At 46.3% G+C, this 22,182-nt stretch overlaps 2 protein-coding genes across 6 annotated transcripts in view; one reads left to right on the top strand and one right to left on the bottom strand.

Annotated features, from left to right (window-relative positions):
• LOC122930805 (interferon alpha/beta receptor 2-like) overlaps nucleotides 1–19,194 on the bottom strand; it is a 60,371-nt gene extending 41,177 nt beyond the window's left edge. Inside the window, exons 1-2 of one of the 5 annotated variants that reach the window (XM_044284416.1) lie at nucleotides 19,138–19,194; nucleotides 8,085–8,188 (exon numbers count right to left, since the gene is read on the bottom strand). In XM_044284416.1, the coding sequence (XP_044140351.1) occupies nucleotides 8,085–8,133 (49 nt within the window). In that variant the 5' untranslated portion in view covers nucleotides 8,134–8,188; nucleotides 19,138–19,194. Of the gene's footprint in view, nucleotides 1–8,084; nucleotides 8,189–19,083 lie in introns of those variants that run through there. The other 4 variants (XM_044284418.1, XM_044284417.1, XM_044284415.1 and 1 more) reach the window with 4 other exon arrangements.
• The window catches only part of LOC122930807 (interferon alpha/beta receptor 2-like), a 62,073-nt gene continuing 53,424 nt past the window's right edge, over nucleotides 13,534–22,182 (top strand). The window contains exon 1 of the mRNA XM_044284422.1: nucleotides 13,534–13,555. The gene's annotated coding sequence lies outside the window, so the exon portion shown is untranslated. The remainder of the gene's footprint in view (nucleotides 13,556–22,182) is intronic.

Raw genomic sequence — 22,182 nt, forward strand, 5'->3', positions numbered from 1 at the left:
CTGCTCGATGGTCTTCTGCCAGACGTCTTGCGGTTTCCTGACTGCATGACTTCCAAATGGAGGTGCCATCCGGAGAGAAGAGGTAAGTTGTTTTATTTATTTTTGTCTGATGTGAGGTGTGATGAAGACTGGGGGGGGGGGGGGGGGGGGCTCTGCTTCGGATGAAGACTGGGGGTCTTATCTGATGGGAAAAATATATATATATTTTCCTCCTGAAAAACCTAGGTGTGTCTTATAGAATGACAAATGTTGTATATTTGGTATTATATTTATATTACAATTAGAGGTAGAGAGCAGGCGAGCCCTCAGCAACAATTCCTCTGGTGGACCCAATGTACCCAATAAGTCCAACATTGCCTAGGAAGAAGCCACAGACGGCTGGTGAGGGTGCGGGGAGTTGGAGGAGAGGTCATCAATATTTTAGGTCATCAATATTGGAAACAATTAACTCAGCGCAAGACTACAGTGGTGAATACTGTAGAGAGATGGTGAGGGCCTTCAGGAGCCTGTACATTCTCTGTATCAGCAGATTATGATTGTTGAGACCTTTTGCCCGCCGCAGGCTGGAAACCAGACTAACATTGCACAGTTTGCTAGGACAGCAAAATACCCTCCTGGAATATACTCATTTTAAAGATCAGCAAAAGCACACGACTAGGAGATGCCTAAACTTCTGCAAAAGTATCAGTCCATACTACACAATGAGACTGGCCGCAGGCGATCGTCACCTCTGTTCTCAGGATCGGTGGGGTCTGGACCATCACTGATCAGATTTTTATGGTGAATCTACCTTAAAAAAAAATATTAACGGTGGGAAAGATCCTTTAAAAGGAATTATAAGGATACACACAAAAAAAGATGGAGAGCTGACCAGGGTAGAGCCTGACCTGCTATCAACCAATAGGTGCTGCAATAAAAATCCAAAACAATGGCCAGCTCACAAGTAAAGGCTATTTTCACACTTGCGGCAGAGAGATCCAGCAAGCAGCTCCGTCGCTGGAACTGCCTGCCGGATCCGGCAAAACGTATGCCAACTGATGGCATTTGTAAGACTGATCAGAATCCTGATCAGGCAGAAAAATGCTTTGAAACGCCGGATCCGTCTTTCCGGTGTCATCCGGCAAAACGGATCCAGCATTTCTTTTTTCACCTTTTTTTTCAGAGGACGGATCCAGTATTTTGAATGCTGGATCCGGCACTAATACATCCCTATGAAAAAAAATGCCGGATTCAGCATTCAGGCAAGTCTTCATTTTTTTTTGGGCCGAAGATAAAACCGTAGCATGCTGCGGTTTTATCTTTTGCCTGATCAGTCAAAATGACTGAACTGAAGACATCCTGAATGGATTAGGCTACCTTCACATTAGCAGCAGGACGGATCAGACAGGCTGTTCACCCTGTCGGATCCGTCCTGCCGCTGCTCCGTCTCCATTGACTTTTTAGTCCGGCGGCCTCTCACCGCGCACTGCCGTGCTGCGCCGGAGCTCCGCCCCCATCCCTATTATAGTCAATGGGGATGGAGCGGCAGTCCGGCGGCACTGCGAAATAGCAGCAGGACTGATCCGACAGGATAAAACAGCCTGTCGGATACATCCTGCCGCTAGTGTGAAAGTACCCTTACTCTCCATTCATGATACATGGGGATATACCTGATCAGTTCTTTTCCGGCATTGAGCCCTTTTGACGGAACTCAGTGCCGGAAAAGAAAAACGCTAGTGTGAAAGTGCCCTAATCAATACAATATATATTACTAACAAACAAATAAAATCAACATGTATAAAAATGTATAAATTAAGTCACGGTCCCTCATGTACTATTAGTTGCGGAGCTCACGCAACATACAATTCATATACTGGGATTTATTTTCTTATCCCGCTCCTGATTGATCAGGTAAATATTGATTCCTGGATTCATCCACTTATTGTAGAGCGCACTTGTGGTAGGTTCAGTGTCCTGCGTTAGTGCGCTCCAATGTGATTATATATAGAGTAATGTGCACCAGAACCCTAAGCAACTATTTTACCAAAAAAATAAATAAAGACCCCCATTGTATATACAAAAGCATCAAATTTAGGACTACAAATTGCTCCAAACTGTAAGAAAACAGAGAAAAAGCCATAACTAGACCATAGACGGCACGGAAAGGATTCTACAGATGCGGCGTTTACAGCAACTATAGAACAACTACGTTTCATTAAAAAAAACACAATAAAGAACTTCTAGAACCAATACAGATGAATGAAATATCATCATGCAATAGCGAGGCAGTCATCTACATCCTGGAGCGCCCCCTAAACAGTGTGTGGCACGTACAAGCAGAACCTTCAAGGTTAGAATTCCGGAGCAAATAAATAATATTAGAAAGGGGTATGAAAAACACACGTGGTCACATCACCTAAATTACATCCCGCCCGTATCCTTCTCGGTACGGTGTAATGACGATGCATCAGGGGTCGGGACTTCCGCTGCATCAATAAAATATCTTTTACAAATAAATGACACCGTGCCAGTGATCCAACATGTTTAAAAATTTGCAGCGATCCAATCCGTTAAGTAGGATTAGAGGGGGGGGTGATCTAATATCCAAGAGGTCGAGATGCGAGTCGAGAATGATTTAGGAGTTTGGAACAATGGCGCCCAAGGGACTTAATTCTGAACTGGACATTTTGGGATTTCTAAGATGGACCAGCGGTCGGTTTACATGACACGTTGATGCCAGGCTGTTTTACCAGCGCATCGACGTGCCCTGCATCCTCCCACTGGTCCTATGTCATCAATTGTAACTGGAATAATGCGCCTTCCGCCTTTTCTTCCTGTCTGGATTTTAGATTTATACTTGATTTTTTATTTATATATTTTTTTAATCATTTTTGGAAGTACATGTGAGATCTATTTTAATGTAGTATGTTATCTTTGGATGTGTAAGGAGGAAATAATGCATTGAACACAGGATCTAGCAAAAGGCATTGCAATGATCGCGAGTGTAGGAATGAACAATGTGAACAAACACCTGGTAATGTTTATATCGAGGTCTAAGTCACGGTCCAGGTTTTAGTAATGTCATTAGCTCTATTACCGGGATTTTGGGTATAGAGCTGAGGACATGGGTTGCTAGATGGCAGCTAGCACATCCGCAGTACCCAGTCCCCATAGCTCTGTGTATGTCCCTCACTAATATCTTTTGCCATTGAGGAAGAAACCGTGTAGGTTTAAAACCGCGTCTCTGGTGAAATCATATTGAACAATAAAGCTGTGATTTCTTGAGAAATCTATTCCCACTTTTAGAGCGATATAAAAGTAACGACTTGGCGTGTGGATACTCCTGATACGCATGGGCAAAGTGCGGGCACGAAAGCAGAGGCTTCCTGGAGATCCGGGAGGCCGTTGGTGAACAGCCGGCATACAACAAAACCTCCGAAGCAACGCATGTATTATCTCACATGTAACCACACCGGAGGTCGGCAAGAGGCGCAGCAGCGCATAACGTTCTGTGAGAACGTGCAATGAGAAGACTAAGCCCATGTCCAGGGCCTCCCGTGTGTACTGCTCCAGGTATAGCGGAGCGTCGTTACACAAGTGCAGGACATTTCACATAAGCCCCTCTCAGGGTTCTGGTGCACATTACTCTATATATATATATATATAAAATTGCAAAAAATGCAGCAGCACAGTCAGACGTTGTGCACTGGGTGCAAGTCCTCACAGAGGCCGGCCCTTCCTCCAAGATATATACAGGACAAATGACGAGGCAGCACTTCCAGCTTTGAGTGATAGGGTGAAGACCCCAAAATAAACTTTAATCCCACAGCAACGTTTCGGCCTGCTCAATGAGGCCTTTATCAAGCCTTGATAAAGGCCTCATTGAGCAGGCCGAAACGTTGCTGTGGGATTAAAGTTTATTTTGGGGTCTTCACCCTATCACTCAAAGCTGGAAGTGCTGCCTCGTCATTTGTCCTGTATATATATATATATATATATATATATATATATAATCACATTGGAGCGCACTAACGCAGGACACTGAACCTACCACGAGTACGCTCTACAGTAAGTGGATAAATCCAGGATTCAATATTTACCTGATAAATCAGGAGCGGGATAACAAAAAATAAATAAATAAAAAAATCGCAGCATATGAATTGTAGGTTGCGTGAGCTCCGCAACTAATAGTACATGAGGGACCGCGACTTCATTTATACATATGGATTTTAAGTGTTTATGGGAATTTAGTGTTAGTAATAAATATTGCATTGATTACTTGTCAGCCGACCAATGTTTGGGACCTTTAAAGGAATTGTCTAACAAAAAATATTCTATATTTTTCAACAAAGGCCCTGGATGTGAATACTTTTATAATTGCATGTAATTAAAAATGTATTATAGCCACAGAGTTATTCAATAAAATGTATCTGTATAGCGCCACCTGCTGTACGTTATTTTCCTATCCAACTTGATGAGATGGACGCACATGCTCAGTTCCATCCTTCGGCTGCCACCAGCCCGATCTACTGTAAGAAGCTGTGACAATTAAAAGGACATGCCCCCTGCGAAAGGACACATTCCCTGGGTGGCAAACTTGAAAGAAATCTAGTAGTAGTAGTAGATATATGCGACTTATAGAAACGGCTGATCGAGCTTGTAGCATCTGGAGCAGACTTCCACAGGACAATGGTTGGGAATGCAGAAACATGAGCAATTGTATGGCGCAACCGCGACGGGAGCAAAGGGGGGGGGCGCAACCGCGACGGAAGCACAGAAGGGGGGGGCGCAACCGCGACAGAAGCACAGAAGGGGGGGGCGCAACCGCGACAGAAGCACAGAAGGGGGGGGCGCAACCGCGACAGAAGCACAGAAGGGGGGGGCGCAACCGCGACAGAAGCACAGAAGGGGGGGCGCAACCGCGACAGAAGCACAGAAGGGGGGGGCGCAACCGCGACAGAAGCACAGAAGGGGGGGGCGCAACCGCGACAGAAGCACAGAAGGGGGGGGCGCAACCGAGACGGAAGCACAGAGGGGGGGGGGGCGCAACCGCATCCCCGACAATATGCCGACCACAGGCTCTCTTGTTGCTGGGACCTCTAGTGATCAACGAATCAGTGGACCTGATTATTTTAGCATAAGGCCCATTAAGATGGGTGTATTATCCACTGGTGAGCCATCAGTGAGGGCCACTAACTGGACATGGACTGCATGAAGATGGCACAAGGGCCCATAAAAGTCCATGGGTTCAACTCATGTGTCCATTTGATCCGTGATGAGAAATCAGCAGCGTGCGCTGTACTTTTCTATGGGAGCACAAAAAGACAAAACAAAAAGACGCCCACGGACACCAAACGGACGGACATAGGTCTATTTTTTCCACATGTAGAACTGCTGAATGGTGCGCAAAACAATGTAAAGTAAAAATAAATAAGAAATAAGCAGAGGAAGCCAATTTTGAACAAATTACTACTTGTTCAAAAATCTGCATCTTTTGTACGCTATAAATGTAAACGTCCACCTCCCCAAGGATGCACGTATGTCCGTACCAATCAGACGCTGCACTGGCATAAGATGCAGGAAGTTTATTAAAGGGGCTTATCTAATAGTACATATCCCGACCCCCACAATGCCCGAGTCCCTCCTATAGACCATACTTACCTGCCTCCCTCTGTATCCCCGCATAGCCACCTCTGCATCTCCCCGTCATGCGGATCAAAACATCCGGCAATGGGTGGGAAGCAGCCAATAGCAGGCGGCGGCGGTGACCAGCTCCCTGGCGTCACCTAGGTGGTCACCGGGAAGAGGCAGCGGTGGCCATGCAGGGATCGGGAGGGACAATAGTTGTACTGTCGGATAACCCCCTTAAGAAGTGCACACCTCTGAATAATTTTGGGGCATCTTGGGCCGTCCATGCTCCAGAGAGTGGAATGTGCACCAGCCGGCGTGGATTTCAGGCGTGATTTACGCCAGTTTTATGGCTGTTGGGCGAGTGCAGCGTAAATTAGCAAAAGGGTTGCACATTTTGTTTGCAGCTTTACTACGTTGGAAACCTGGCTTTGAAAAACTCCCCCGTCGTACTGTAAACGGCTGTGGATTTTCCATGCAGAAGCCCCAGAAATTGCGCAATGGGTGAATTCGCCCTGAAAAGGAACATGGAACGGATGCAAAACCAGCGAGACACAAGCAACAAAGTAATAGGGGAACGGAACTATATAAAAAAAAAAAAAAAAAAAAAAAAAAGAAAGGACAGATCGCTTACTCGGAGACTTGTGGTCACGCTTGTCCCTGTATTTGCAGAAGTACCAGTCACGTGGGCCCCAACTGCCAGACCAGAATATGGGCACATAGATCTAGGAGCTTGTCCCATGAGCAAAATGTACCTACCCACAAGAGAGACATTAGGCATCTGACTGCTGGGGGCGCAGCTCCTGGGACCTACAACTATCACAAGCCCACATCTCCCTCTATAATGAAGCGATGGTCACACATGTGCGCTGTCGCTCCATCCAACTGGGACTAATGGAAAAATAACTCTGCGCTCGCTCACAGAGGTCGGATCAGATCAGATCAACAAGCAAATGCCAATGCATTAGTGGCAGTCAGCAAAAACTGGCGACAGGCACCTATTAGGTAATTTCCAAAATAACTCCTAATAGCCACCAACATAAGGTAGCAGCAGGCTGCCGTATATAACCAATCACGTCATAGGGGTTGGGACAACCAAGCGACCCCCCCCCTACCATTTAATTTGATCCATTAGATAATTCAGTCTCCATTAAGGGGTTAAATGGGCGAGAGCGGAGTTATCTTCGATCATGCTCATTATTGCCAAAGGAGGCCAGCTTGTCCTCTCATGGGTGATGGCGTGGACCTGTGTCATCACAGCACCATACATTTATAGTGCTGGTCCTCGAAGACAGACTGATGCGTCATCACAAGTGTGAGGGAGAACTGAGGCATAACTACTGGATGGGGGCAGTCGAGTCGGCCGCGGCGACACCACACTGACCCGCGGCGACACCACACTGACCCGCGGAGTCACCAACTTTCCGACGGGTCAGCCGCTGCGACATAAGTTGTTTTTAGCCTGATAAGCTGCTGTGATGTCACAACTGTATTTCTATTGAGTAACTGCAGTGACATCACAAGTGGACTTCATTCAGCTATGCTACTATGACATCATGTCAGTGATTCTGCCAAGTATGTGACAGGAGTAGGCAAATAGGAAAAGTGACGGGTCTCCAGACTTTCTGAATGCGCTGTAAGCTGCCACTACATCACCGTATCAACCAGGTGAGCTCAGAGGCGGACTTACCTGACCTACCACCCAATCAAAGGGTCCATATAACGTTCTTGCACAGGGGCCCCTCTGCTTTTAATGGCTGCCCTGACACTTCTCCGAAAATAATTCCGTGGCTGCATTGTTTCTTAGAACACAGCGTTGTACTGTACAATTCCAATGCTGTTCCTCTATTATTCCTTTCCGAAATGTACAAATAAATTGACAAGTGGATGTTGTTCTTTCCTCTTGTCAGTGAAGTGTGTCCTTACATATTCAGGGCTCATGCACATGGCTGCATTTTCGGTCCGCATGCGATTCGCGTTTTTTGGGGGATCAGATGTGGACCCATTCATTTCAATGGGGCCACAAAAGATGCGGACAGGATAACGAGTGTTGACCACCCGCATGTTCCGAGCCTCCACAAAGAACATGTCCTATTCTTGTCCGTTTTGTGGATAAGGATGAGACATTTCTAGAGGAGTGTGAAAAAAATAAAGGCAGCATGCACTCGGCCGGGATCCGCGATGTACATGAGCGCTAAAGGGGTCAGACTGTGCAGGGACACACATTACAGATAAGCGGAATGAAAGCTTCAGTTTGTCCATTATTCATACATTTCCGGGAGGAATAACAGAGGGAGGGAGCATACTTTTAAAAAAAAAAAAAAAGGGAAAAAAATACCCCAGAATTATCTTTTAAGGAGAATACAATTATTCAACTCCCGGGAGGGCGGACAGGACCACTTTGTGCGTGTTAGTGCATTGGTTTCAGTTCATAAAAAACGTCCTGTGGTGCTTCCTGTGCAGCATCATGTACCTACCTTGTAACAAAGCAAAGCAAGGAAGGATAGCAGCACATGGCGCCGTCATATCGTGCCCCGTTCACACACCGCGCCACATCCCTTTCCCAACCATCTTCTGAAACCTGCAGAAGGGAAATAAAACCACAAATAAAAGACTGACCAAAACTGAGAAAAAGTCTGCAGCAGCCTAATAACGGAGGCGTCCGGATGTGGCCGCGCCCTTACGATGCCTCCTGTGCCTCAATATACGGTATTTGTTATATCATAGAAAGGCATTTCCGCAGTGCACATTGCTGGACCGGAACCCACCTATGACCCAGCATGAAAAAGTGGTCGATGGGGGAAGACAGAAATGTAAGCTGTCGGTATGCGACAGGCGGTCGTACCAGTGGTGCGAGAAGGAGGCGAGTAGAACATCAGTATTATTATAAAAAAATAAAAAACCTACACAGACGACCTACAAGGGCCACATATAGAGATTACATCCCAGCCTATAACACCATGTGCATCAGATCACCAAAGAAGAAGCAGAAAATATATACTGTATTAGAACACCACAATAAAACCCATATAATGGAGTCTTACATCATTGGGTGGAGTAAAACAGGTATAAAAGAGGGACACGGGGGGAGGGGACCGATAAAGGGGATACATATAGGGGGGGCAGCAACTGTAATTAGATACATAAATACACAAGTGTGAACGTTACCCCTGCCCGTCTAACACTGACCCTCCACGGCAGCCCACCCCTTAATAGTCACCCCACCCCCAGAAAAATAACCTCCGATGTACCCGTGTGCCACATTTGGTGCAGATCGGTTCAGTCACTTGGCAGCACATGAAGAACAGACAGAAATTAATAATATATTTATATTGTGACAATGTGAATAGTGATGGGTGCAGTAAAGTCCCGGGGAAGCATGAAAAAGGGGTGTTTGCACCAGGAGTGTCACCAAGGGGCCCGGCCTTGGTGGAGTAAAGGCCCTAGATATAGGTGGCCACCAAGTTAGTTGGTGGACACCAAGCTACTTAGCTTAGCTGGCTCCAGCTAGTCCGGGGCAGGCTTTTACTAGGAACAGGCAATGTGTTGGGTGGGTGCCTGTTTCCCATCCTCCAGTCCGGGATTTTGGAATATGCCCATGTCCAGGAATGGTATTTTATCCTGTTGCTGGACTTGGGTGTGGCTCCCAGTCTGGGGAAGGAGACCGAGTCTTTGTGAAACACAGTCCTGCTGGAGGCTCTGGAAGAGTGGTCTCAGCCGGGTTGGCTGAGGGGCCACGGGGCTAGGTGCTAGCCGGGTGGTTGGGGAACGCTGTGATGCTTGGGCGCAAGTGGTCACAAGGCTGGAGTCGGAAGGACTACTGGGCCACACTCCCCCATAAAGGCACTGGACTTTAGACCGAGTGTGTGAACGGTCCTTTAGGTGAGTCAGGTTATGTTTAGTTCGAGCCTAGCCAAGCAGGTGTTTATTTTGTATCATTTATGTTTGGTTTGCTGAGGTGCCAAATAAAGCGATGTATGGACCTGAAACTTGGTGTCTGAAGATACTTGTGTGAATGACCCCCAGAGAAGAGCTGACCCCCCCCCCCCCCAAATATATATATTAGCAGGTGACCCGACTTCGCGCAGGTATATTTGCTATATTTCCACCATTTAATGTTTGTGTGTGAGGTTAAACAATATCTACAGTGTTCTCCATGACAGTGACCTCTAAAGCATCCCTCCCCCTTAACACTGACCCCCCCCCCCCCCCCACAGTGCCCCATCCCTTTAACTGTGACCTTCACATACCCCTCACCATAACAGTGATTTCCACAGCGGCCCGTCCCCTTAACACCGACGCTTCGCAGCAGCCACCCCCTTAACTTTAAACCTCACAGCAACCCGTCCCCTTAAGGCCCCTTTCACACGGGCGAGTATTCCGCGCGGATGTGATGCGCGAGTTGAACGCATTGCACCTGCACTGAATCCTGACCCATTCATTTCTATGGGGCTGTTTACATAAGCGGTGATTTTCATGCATCACTTATGTGTTGTGTCATATATCTTCTATATGAAAGAATCTTCATATAAAAGAGAGGATAAAAAAAATATAGATAAAAATTATATTATCCTCCAGGCGGACATAAAAAACGCCTCTAAGTTCTTTTTATCAAGTATCTTAATTTGATTTGTGCAAGCAGTGAAACAAAGGAACAATTGTATATGCAAAAATATATAATAGTTTATTATAAAAACCAAGAATATAAAACAATACAACTGCAAAACAAATGATGAAGTTACAAAGTAACACCCAAAATGTACCACACGGTGGTGTTGACACACCCCTATCTGATCAGCACAGTATGATTTAATGATTTATGACAACCAGTGTCATACTTTTAACAAACGGACTCGTATACCAAGAGAAACTTAGGATCTTCTGTTATCAAACAGGCTATAACAATAAAACACGGATTTACAGGAAAATAACGGTTATCCCTTGACTCTGTTTTCCTATGACCAATCAAAAATATATGATATTAATATGATAAAATATTCAGCTCGGCAATCAGACTATGGAAAATAACTTTCCAAGGGTTTAGTCCTCTTTTCAAATAATGTCAGATCTTCCATTAGCAATATGCATCTTTGCTAAGAGAATAATCAGCATTATGGAGGCGCCTAACACTATATATTCCCACAGTATGGGGACTCTTGGCTATATACCGAGAGAAATATCTTATTAATATCATGAGTAGTAAACAAAATATACGTTACCGGGTCAAAGGTAGACAGAGTTCAGATGGGACCAGTTCTGAAGAACTTTCCTAGTAATCCAAAAAGAATAATCCAAGTTTCTTCTGATAAAGTTTTTCTTTTTGATTGAATGAATGGATCAATGGATATATGGATCTTTTTTTCCCTCTCTCTCTAGTTCTCTTTTGCTACCCCGCACACGAGTAATTATTCCCCCCCCTTATCCAAGAATCATCCCCTTTAGAATAGGGATTCCCAATCAGATAAGGTGGGTGTACTCGCATGCTAATAATACCATGATGTCATATCAACTCCTAATATGGTAAAGAACAAATAATGAAATATAATATTGTCCATCTGCCTCCAGATGGCACTGCGGTATTGCAGATGAACATCACAACTTTTAAGCATTTAAAATTAAATATCTAATAATATGTTTCCAGGACCTTGTTGACCTTTCTTAATAAATCAGTGAGGAAGGTCTTTCCCCTGACACTTTTAATTACCTATATCCTGGACTTGTTGGAGTTGACTGTCTTCTCCTATCTTTTAGAAATATAGTTTGACTTGATGAAAATTTTATATAGCGGCTTTGATGCTTGGCATCGGAACTTGTACATTTCACTTATCTACATCCATGAATAACTATTGTTTTGAAATAACATTTACTCTTCCCAGAAAAATAAACGTACTTGTTTCTATACCTTCTACATGATAACTACATATACATATATATATATATATATATATATATATATATATATATAAAAATCGATACATTGTTACACATAGATAATACATTATATGAATTATTGATTAGCATATGTTGTAAACTAAATATACCATGCAGAGATATATATAATATAATTATGAATATATAAATTGAACCTCATATAGCAGGTGTGCCTCAAGGACATGAAACCTTATCAAGTAACCTTGTTCCCTCCAGACATATATGTACTAGGGAGTTGACTTACTCCTTACAGATGGTCCCATATCTTTAGCAATAACTTTTAAACACAATTCAACTTGCCATGAACTCATCTTGGCTTCCTCAACCACATAATAGAACTTTTGTTCAGGCCGATTTTATTCTTAAAGGCAATGAGATGAGCATTCATTTTGATCATAATGTCATTAGATAATATTGTATATGTATGAAAATGCACAACAAATCCCCCTTCATTCCAAAACGTTCCATAACATGTGAATGTATTTGGAATGCATAGAAGGGCTTTTCATATGTCTTCTTCTAAAGATTGGGTGCTTGAACCTTGCTTGTACCATAACTTGGCCAAAATCTTTTTGAAGAATCTTATCCAACGCACCACTTGGATGGTCAATAGACTCAACTATCCTATTATGATGATAAACAATATGCCCCATATATAATCTCCCCGCCGTTCCCAAACGGAGGGATATAATATTATTGTCCGCTGGTGAATACTGTAATGTGTCCATGGTGACGTTGTCCTTCCTGATTACCATTCGGATAGTATGGCTAGGTTTGTTATCTAGCAAATATCTTAAAGGGGTTGTCGGGGTTCAGAGCTGAACCCGGACATACCCTTATTTTCACCCCGGCAGCCCACCTGAGCCTAGCATCGGAGCATCTCATGCTCCGATGCGCTCCAGTGCCCTGCGCTAGATCGCGCAGGGCACGGGCTCTTGTGTTTTCAATAACACACTGCCGGGCGGTAACTTTCGCCCGGCAGTGTGTTCGGTGAGGTCACCGGCTTTAGCTCTGCCCTAGCCGTTTTACTGGCTAGGGCAGAGCCAAATCCCGCCCATCAGTGCCGGTGACGTCACCGGGGTTCCTGTCAGCCCCATAGAGAGCCCGGTACGTCACCGGAACTCAGAAAAATGCCTTTGCCCTGCGCAATTTAGCGCAGGGCAAAGGAGAGCATCGGAGCATGAACTGCTCCGATGCTCATGTCAGGGGGGCTGCCGGGGTGAAAATGGAGGGTTGTCCAGGTTCAGCTCTGAACCTGGACAACCCCTTTAAGTCTGGGTTTATGGCAATCTCCTGGTTTTGGAAGGCATCAATACTCTCCACTTTTCCTTCAATGTCCTCTAGGTCAACAGGATATAGAGTACGATTTCCAATCATAATCCTGGAATTTTGAGGTACTTTTATAAAAAGAACTTAGAGGCGTTTTTTATGTCCGCCTGAAGGATAATATAATTTTTATATATTTTTTTTATCCTCTCTTCTATATGAAGATTCTTTCATATGGAAGAAGTATGACAGCTGTGTGAAAATCGCAGAATGCTCTATTTTGTGCGTTTTTCACGTAACGCAGGCCCCAGAGTAATGAATGGGGTTGCGTGAAAATCGCAAGCAAGTGCGGATGCGGTGCGATTTTCACGCACGGTTGCTAGGTGATGATCGGGATGGAGACCCGATCATTATTATTTTCCCTTATAACATGGTTATAAGGGGAAATAATAGCATTCTGAATACAGAATGCATAGTACAATAGCGCTGGAGGGGTTAAAAATAAATAATTTAACTCACCTTAATCCACTTGATCACGCAGCGGGCATCTCTTCTGTCTGTCTTCTGTGCTGTGTGCAGGAACAGGACCTGTGGTGACGTCACTCCGGTCATCACATGTTCCATCACCATGATAAAAGATCATGTGACGGACCATGTGATGACCAGAGTGACGTCACCACTGGTCCCGTTCCTCCACACAACCGAGAAGACAGACAGAAGAGATGCCCGCTGCGCGATCAAGTGGACTAAGGTGAGTTAAAAAAAAAAAAGATGTAACCCCTGCAGCGCTATTGTACTATGCAGTCTGTATTCAGAATGCTATTATTTTCCTATATAACCATGTTATAAGGGAAAATAATACAATCTGCAGAACACCGATCCCAAGCCCGAACTTCTGTGAAGAAGTTCGGGTACCAAACATGCGTGATTTTTCTCACGCGCGTGCAAAACGCATTACAATGTTTTGCAATCGCGCGTGTTCCCGCAACGCACCCGCACGTTTTCCCGCAACGCCCGTGTGAAAGAGGCCTAACAGTGACCCGCCCCCTTAACAGTGACCTCCACAGCAATCCACCCCCTTAACAGTGACCTCTACAGAACCCCACCCCCTCAACTGGGACCTTCACAGTGACCCGCCCCCTTAAGATGTGACATCCATAGCACCTCGCCCCATAACAGTGAAACCTCTAATAGTGCAGAAGAATGGCTGCGTTATGGAAACCGGGTGTAACCGCGCATGTTTACTGTCAAACAGAGAAGCGCGCTCAGCTGCAATGTATTGAGCGTCGTGCGAGATCCTTTCTTCCAATGGCAGTAAGACTCTTCCAAGAGTCTCGTTATTGCAGGGCTACCACTGATCCCCTGCTACGTGACTGTGCTGAGCTACACCGACATTCATACGAGAGTGAAAAACGGGTGCGTGATGGGCGTTTTTGTAACGGCCGTTTTTAGAACAAACTGAAATCAATGGGGCTGTCAAAAAAAAAAAAAAAAAAGTAAACGTCACTTTCTACTATTGTCCGTTTTCTCAGGCCAGACGGACTCCACTGGAATCAACGGCCACTAAATATGAGTACAACTAGTGCAATATGGCCTTTTAGGGGTTAAAAAAAGAAATTGCTGTATTTTTAACGACGATGAAAAACAAAGGCAAAATGGTAGAAAAATGACCACGAGAAACTGACCGTGTGCGCTTTTTTTAATCGCCATTTTTTTCTCACTTTCATGTGAATGTGACCGGACCCTACGCGTCCACTTCATACCGTCATTTCTACCATCGTGACGCGAGCGCTCCGTACAGCATTAGAATGTATTGGCTCCGATGAGCCGAAGTTATTGCTTCGCAAAGTCTCGCCAATACATTCTGTGAGGAGCTCCTGCCCCGTACGGTATTACAACAAAGTCTTAGGTTTCATCCGAAGACGGTTCGCTCATCCCCAGTCATGACAGAAACGTTTTCTGAAAACTCGGGGCCCCTTTAAGACCCCGGGATTAGTAGAGGCATCTGAGGAGGAAGCGAGACGAAACGTGGTTTCCGCAGAGGACAATTGTGGCTGCGAGAAATGTTCACACCTGATGAACACAACAAGCAAAAACAAAACATTAAAGTCACGAGGAGAGCGTTCAGAGGAGGACAAGCAGCCGCTGATGACACATCTTCTCCCCTGCGTTCTCCGGGAAACTCCCTTAACCCTTTGCCTCCTGAAGTTCCCTCCGTTTTAGGATGGGGCTACGAATCGGCTAACATGTCTTGTGCAATACACTGCAATTCATTGGTGTTCTATTACACCCTGCCTGCCTAGGGGTCTTCTTAAGGCCTCATGCACACGGTTGTGACCATATTGCGGGCGGAACACAGCAGGTCCACAATATACGGGCATCGGCCGTGTGCGCACCGTATCACGGATGGGTCCGCAATCCGCGGTGCGATGCAGAATGGAGGCATGGATCGGGTTTTCTGTCTGTCAAATGCGGATCGCGGACCCCATTCAAGTGACCGGGTCTGCCTCTGTAGTGGGCACGCGGTCAGTGCCCATGCATTGGCCCGGCCGTCACATGAGCCCTAAGGCTCCCAGCTGACATGACAACCTATCAGCGCCCTCTACTGGGTGATCGGGGGACAGGGGAGCCCCCTTCTCTCTGTGCAACCACTGAGATGGTACAGTCACTATTGACTATTGGGGTTGAGGAGTCGGTTATTACTGACCCCAGTTGCTGCGGGCGGGTGTCAGGGCTGACACTGGTCGCGGCCAGGATCGCGGAGATCCTATAGAAATGAATGGGATCACCGCGGCATGCATAGTTTCTCACTCCAGGTGCAACCAATCAGATTCCACCTTTCATTTTTCACAGCTCCTTTTGGAAAATAAAAAGGGGAATCAGTCACTAAATACATTGAAAGTGAACGGATCCGTCGCCATTGACTTTTTTATGACTGGTCACAAAACCGCAGCCATGTAACATTTCTCGTTACATCGTTATCTTATCGAAGCGTCCAGTTTGAGGCAAATTAAGCTGAGTCACTGTATAATGAGGAGTTTCCAAATTTCAAATACACTAACAGTCTGAAGAACAGAGCTCTGCTTGCTGTCAGTGAACAGAAACAGTCACTTGGTTACAGGCAGAGACTATAAACTAGGTTATAGCCACAGAATAATAAGGTTTTTTTAGTGCAGTTTTTTAGGTAAAAACTCAGGAACAGATCGACGATCCCGGAGAATTATTATTTATCCGTTCCGTTTCTTTCCTCCTTTTGTGATCCACACCTGATTTTGGCTTCAAACACTGCACATGTGACTATACCCTCCTGTTTCTCACAGCTGAAGGTTTGGTACAGTTATTTCCAGTCCATTGTAATCTGTAGACTCCGGGCTGATACATTGTTGCCAATGGTCAGGAAAGGGATTAGTGTTGGTGTATGTTAAAGGGGATCTCCGGGAGGAGACGGCTAGCAATGGGGCTGCGACCCCGACCTGTTCACCAGTGGAGCAGAGCTGTAATACCACACCCAACCCACGGACAGGAGTGGCGCCATTTATGGAAGGCGGCATTTTTCTAAGGCCTCATGCACACAAACGTATTTTGTTTCCGTTCCGTTTTTTTTTTTTGCGGATAGGATTCATTTCAATGTGTCCACAGAAGATGCTGACAGCACACCGTGTACTATGCGCATCCGTATGTCCGTTACACAACTCCGCTACAAAAATAAAATAAAAAATGGAGCATGTCCTATCCTTGTCCGTTTTGCGGACAAGGATAGGCATTATTAGGCCCCATGCACACGGCCGTGTTTCACAGCCGTGTGCGGGCCGTGGAACCGCGGCCTGGATCCCTCCTGAGAGCAGGAGCGCACGGCGTCACTGGTTGCTATGACGCCGTGCGCTCCCTGCTGCCGCAGCAATACAGTAATACACTGGTATGATCTATACCAGTGTATTACTGTACTGTGCCGGCAGCAGGGAGCGCACGGCGTCATAGCAACCAGTGACGCCGTGCGCTCCTGCTCTCAGGAGGGATCCAGGCCGCGGTTCCACGGGCCGCACACGGCTGTGAAACACGGCCGTGTGCATGGGGCCTTACAATGGATCCGCCCAAAAAACGGATGCCATACAGAGGTCATCCATTTTTTTTTTGATCCGCAATTTGCAGGCCACAAAACACATACGTTCGTGTGCATGGCCCCTCTTGGCCACCTGCACACGTTGCTGCAGAATACATGCGGTTTTTCCACACGGACTCTGCAGTGTATTACAGTCCGAGCAGAGTGTATCAGTGCACAAATCTCATATACAATTTTCAGATTTTTTTTTCCGTGCGGAAATTGACCTGCATTCTGGATTTCGAAATCCGCAGCATGTGAATTACGTTTGCGGTTTTAGCTGCGGATTTCACCCTTTTCAATGGAAGGCGAGATCTGCGGCAAATCCGCAATTAGACATATATGCTGTAGATACGCACATAAATCCGCACGGAAATTCGGGCAGATCTTATGTGCGTCTGCCCGTGTGCAGGTGGCCTTAAAGGGGTAGTCCCACACTATGAGAACGGATCACCTATCCGCAGGATAGGTCCTAAGTATCTTATTGGTGGTGGTCCAGCCGCTGAGACCCCCTCTGGTCACAACAGCGCCCCTCACGCATTCGCCATTCATCTCCATGGGATGGTCGGTCTACAGCGTTTGACTCTCTCTGGCAATCCCATAGAGCAGGGATGATCAACCTGCTGCAAAACTACAACTCCCTGCAGGCCTAGACAGCCTACAGCTATTAGGGCATGCTGGGAGTTGTAGTTTTACAACAGCTGGAGGGCCGCAGGTTGAGCACCCTTGTCATAGAGAATTTGTGAGCAGGACCATTGCACTATTTATTCGGGGGGCGCGTTCTCATGATTGGTGGGGGTCCTAGTGGCTGGGGTCAGATACTTATCACCCATCCTATGGACGCGTCCTCATGGTGGGACTCCCCCTTTATACAGGATGAGCTGAAGTTCCTTGCACGGACGGTACAGGGGATAAGCTGTAGGGATCGCAGCCCCCCCCCCCCCCTCGATCACAGTGTGGGTGGGGGTCCCGAAGGTCGGACTACTGGACAGGAATGCCCTCTCATCAGCAAAGTATGGCAAGCACTGCCTATAGCGATATGGCTTATATGCCCTATTTTCAGCAGCTGCCGTCGCACCCCCCCCCCCCCCCGTCCCCAGCACATTTAATACCCACCACGCTGAGGGCAGAAGCATGCCAGGGATCTTTAACCCCTTCATGGCCATCCACTATTTTTCAGTAGCAGATTTGGGTACTCCAGCCGCAAGCCACAACCAAATATTTGGGAGACACGGCAGAAGCACAATGTTAAAGGGGTCCTCTCACTTCAGCACATGGCATTGATCATGTAGATGGAAGTTACCACAAGGCACTGACTAATTTATTGTGATTCTCCATATCGCCTCCTTTGCTGGCGGGATTCATTTTTCCATCACGTTATACCTGGCTCGTTTCCATGGTCACGACCGCCCTGCAGTCCAACGGCGGTGGTCGTGCTTGGACAATATAGGAAAAAGCACCAGCCTATGTGCGGTCACAGCCAGCGCTATTTTCATATAGTGTGTAAGCACGACCACCGCCGATAGATTGCAGGGTGGTCGTGACCATGGAAATGAGCCGTGTATAATGTGATGGAAAAATGAATCCAGCCAGCAAAGGAGGCAATATGGACAATCACAATACATTAGTCAGTGCCTTGTATTAGCATTTATCATAGAGGAAGTTATTTGCTGAAGTGACCCCTTTAAAGGATACAATGGACAAATAACAGTGCCAAGATAATACCGCTATACAATAGAGAAATAACGGTGCCAAGATAACACCGCTATACAATAGAGAAATAACAGTGCCAAGATAATACCGCTATACAATAGAGAAATAACGGTGCCAAGATAACACCGCTATAACAGTGCCAAGATAATACCGCTATAAAGAAATAACAGTGCCATACTGTGCCAAGATAACATTGCTATACAATAATAATGGTGCCAAGATAACACCGCTATAACAGTGCCAAGATAACACCGCCATACAGTGGAGAAATAACAGAGCCATGTGATGCTATCCATATACCAGCTCACCGTGCAGCCCAGATAACACACTGCCCACTGTACACCGAGGCTAAATAATGCCCCCAAACAGTGCACATATACTAAGCTACATAGATTCTATAGACAGCCTTCTCCGGAACTACAAGTCCCAGCATTCCATGCTGCAGACAGCCTATCCTAGTCCCATACCTGTTCCCAGCACTCGGTATGTAGCAGAGCCGGGAGCGCACACACACGTCTCACCTGCTGCCGCCGCCGCCTTTCCCTCATCTGCCTTGTTTGCCGAGAAAAGGATCGGCCGCCCCTCCCCTCTGAGTCAGAGAGATGCCATGAGGCGGCCCTCTGATTGGCTGCAGACATTTGATTGCCACTCGATGCGACCAATAGCAGTGGAGAAGTCACGTGCTAAACAGAAAGGGCACGAGAACGCGCCTGAGTCCTGGCAGCTGGTGACGCGCGCGGTTGTGGTTTCCTTCTCACGTTACGTCTTCCACAGGATAGTCAGAATTTATTTTTATTTTTTTTTAATAAAATTTTTTTGCGTTTACTGATCGTTATTTTTATAGCCAAAAATATTTGAAAGAAGGGTGGTTGAGACACTGGGGGAGATTTATCACAACTGCATCTGTGAAAATTAAAAGGATTAGGCCTAATGCACACGACCGTTCCGTTTGTTGCGGTCTGCAAACCGCGAATCCGCAAAAAATGGAAGCTGCCCATGTGCCTTCCGCAATTTGCGGAACGGACGGCCCATTGTAGATATGCCTATTTTTTTCTGCAAAACGGACAAGAATAGGACAGGCTATATTTTTTGGGCGGGGCCACGGAACGGAGCAAAGGATGCGGACAGCCCACGGAGAGCTGGCCGCATCTTTCTCGAGCCCATTGAAGTGAATGGATCTGCACCTGAGCCGCAAAAACTGCGGGTCGGATGCGGACCCGAACTACGGTCGTGTGCATGAGGCCTAAATCTGATTGGTTGCAATGGGGCAACTAAGTCAGTTTAACTTTACATCAGTTTTGAGAATTCTCCCCCAATATATTTGGGTCCCCAATGCACGGGCAACGTCTGTGCGGAGGCTGGGACGGATCGAGACCCATCTGTGATCCGTCCACACTGCAAAAAAAATTGAACTTTTTTTTGCAGCGTGGAGGCACGAACAGAAACACCCCGTGGGGTTCGCACCGCAGCTCCGGATTGCGGACCCATTCAAGTGCTGTTTGCGGGCTGCAATACGGCCACGGAACAGCCGTGTGTATGAGGCCTTACACGTATTCCACGTAGGGTTGCCACCTTTTCCAACAAAAAATACCGGCAAAGTTAAGCCACACCCAAAAGTGTGGGGGCGTTAAGTCGCTGTCATACTGTGGCTCCCAGTAATATTAGTGCCATGCCCCCATTAATAGTAATGCCCCCATTAGTGCCCCCCAGTAATAGTAATGCCCCCAGTAATAGTAATGCCCCCATTAGTGCCCCCAGTAATAATAATGCCCCATTAGTGCCCCCAGTAATAGTAATGCCCCCATCAGTGCGCCCCAGAATTAATGCCCCCCAGTAAGAGTAATCCCCCCATTAGTGCCCCCAGTAATAATAATGCCCCCAGTAATAATAATGCCCCCATTAGTGCCCCCTGTGAGGGTTGAGACTCCATGTTGTGCCTTGTTCAGCCATTTTATGTGATAAGCCTCACAAACCTTTGTGTGTAGAATCTGTGAATTTCTCGGAGAGACTGCGGTGACCTCAGGGTCGATCCTAGCTGCAGCCCCTCCAGTTTTGTACCTTAAAGGAATTTGTACAATTATTAAAAGGAAAAGTCCGTGACGAACACCCACATTTACCCTGTGTTCACACCTGAGCGTTCTGAAAGGAGCGCTCTGTATGCGCGATTGTACCGGCGTTTGCAATCGCGCATACAGAGACAAGCGAACGCCTATTGTGGCGCGTTCCCGAAAGTCTATGTACGGGAACGCGCAACAAAACGCCCTAAAGAAGCTCAAGAACTTTTTTGAGCGTAGGGCGTTTTTCAGCGCTGTAAAACACTCAAGTGTGAACCAGGGCCATAGGGAAGCATTGGTTTTCATGTGTTGTGCGTTTTACAGCGCGTTTGAACGCGCTGTAAAACGCTCAGGTGTGAACTTAGGGTTAAGATTAAGGGGACGCTTCAGGCGTATCGCCAAGAAATGCTTATCTCAGATTGTGAGTTATGTAAATGCTTTATTATGTCTCCCACTTTGGAAATGATGTAGAAATTCGCCTTATACCAGTATCTCTGCTTTCTGTCAATAAAGTTTAGAGAAACTTGGTACATGGCATTGAGCGTGTGTATCAGTTATTCTGAGTACTCCTATAATTAACTAATTAGGAGTCCACCGCTCATCCGGAGTGACCCTCAGTAATAGTAGTGCCCCCCCAGGAAGAATAATGCCCCATTAGTGCCCCCCAGGAAGAATAATGCCCCCATTAGTGTCTCCCAGTAATAGTAGTGCCCCCCAATAATATTAATGCCCCTATTAATGCTCCCAGTAATAGTAATGCCCCCATTAGTGCCCCCCAGTAGTAATGTCCCCAGTTATATTAATTCCCCCCCAGTAATAGTAATGCTCCCCAGTAATAGTAAATGCCCCCATTAGTGCCCAGTAATAGTAATGCCCCCATTAATGCCCCCCAGTAATAGTAAAATAGTAATGCCCCCAATAGTGCCCAGTAATAGTAATGCCCCCATGAATGCCCCCCAGTAATAGTAATGCCCCCATGAATGCCCCCCAGTAATAGTAAAGCCCCCATTAGTGCCCCCAGTAATAGTACTGCCCCCTTAATGCCCCCCAGTAATAGTAATACCCCCAGTTATAGTAATAACCCCCAGTTATATTAATTCCCCCCAGTAATAGTAATGCTCCCCAGTAATAGTAATGCCCCCATTAGTGCCCAGTAATAGTAATGCCCCCATTAATGCCCCCCAGTAATAGTAATGCCCCCAATAGTGCCCAGTAATAGTAATGCCCCCATTAATGACCCCCAGTAATAGTAATGCCCCCATTAATGCCCCCCAGCAATAGTAATACCCCCATTAGTGCCCCCCAGTAATAGTAATGCCCCCCAGTAATAGCAATGCCCCCCAGTAATAGTAATGCCCCCATTAATGCTCCCAGTAATAGTAATGCCCCCATTAATGCCCCCCCAGTTATATTAAATTCCCCCAGTAATAGTAATGCCCCTAGTTATATTAATTCCCCCCAGTAATAGTAATGCCCCCATTAGTGCCCAGTAATAGTAATGCCCCCAGTAAT

Source organism: Bufo gargarizans, chromosome 3 (genome assembly GCF_014858855.1).
Source record: "Bufo gargarizans isolate SCDJY-AF-19 chromosome 3, ASM1485885v1, whole genome shotgun sequence".
NCBI lineage: Eukaryota > Metazoa > Chordata > Amphibia > Anura > Bufonidae > Bufo > Bufo gargarizans.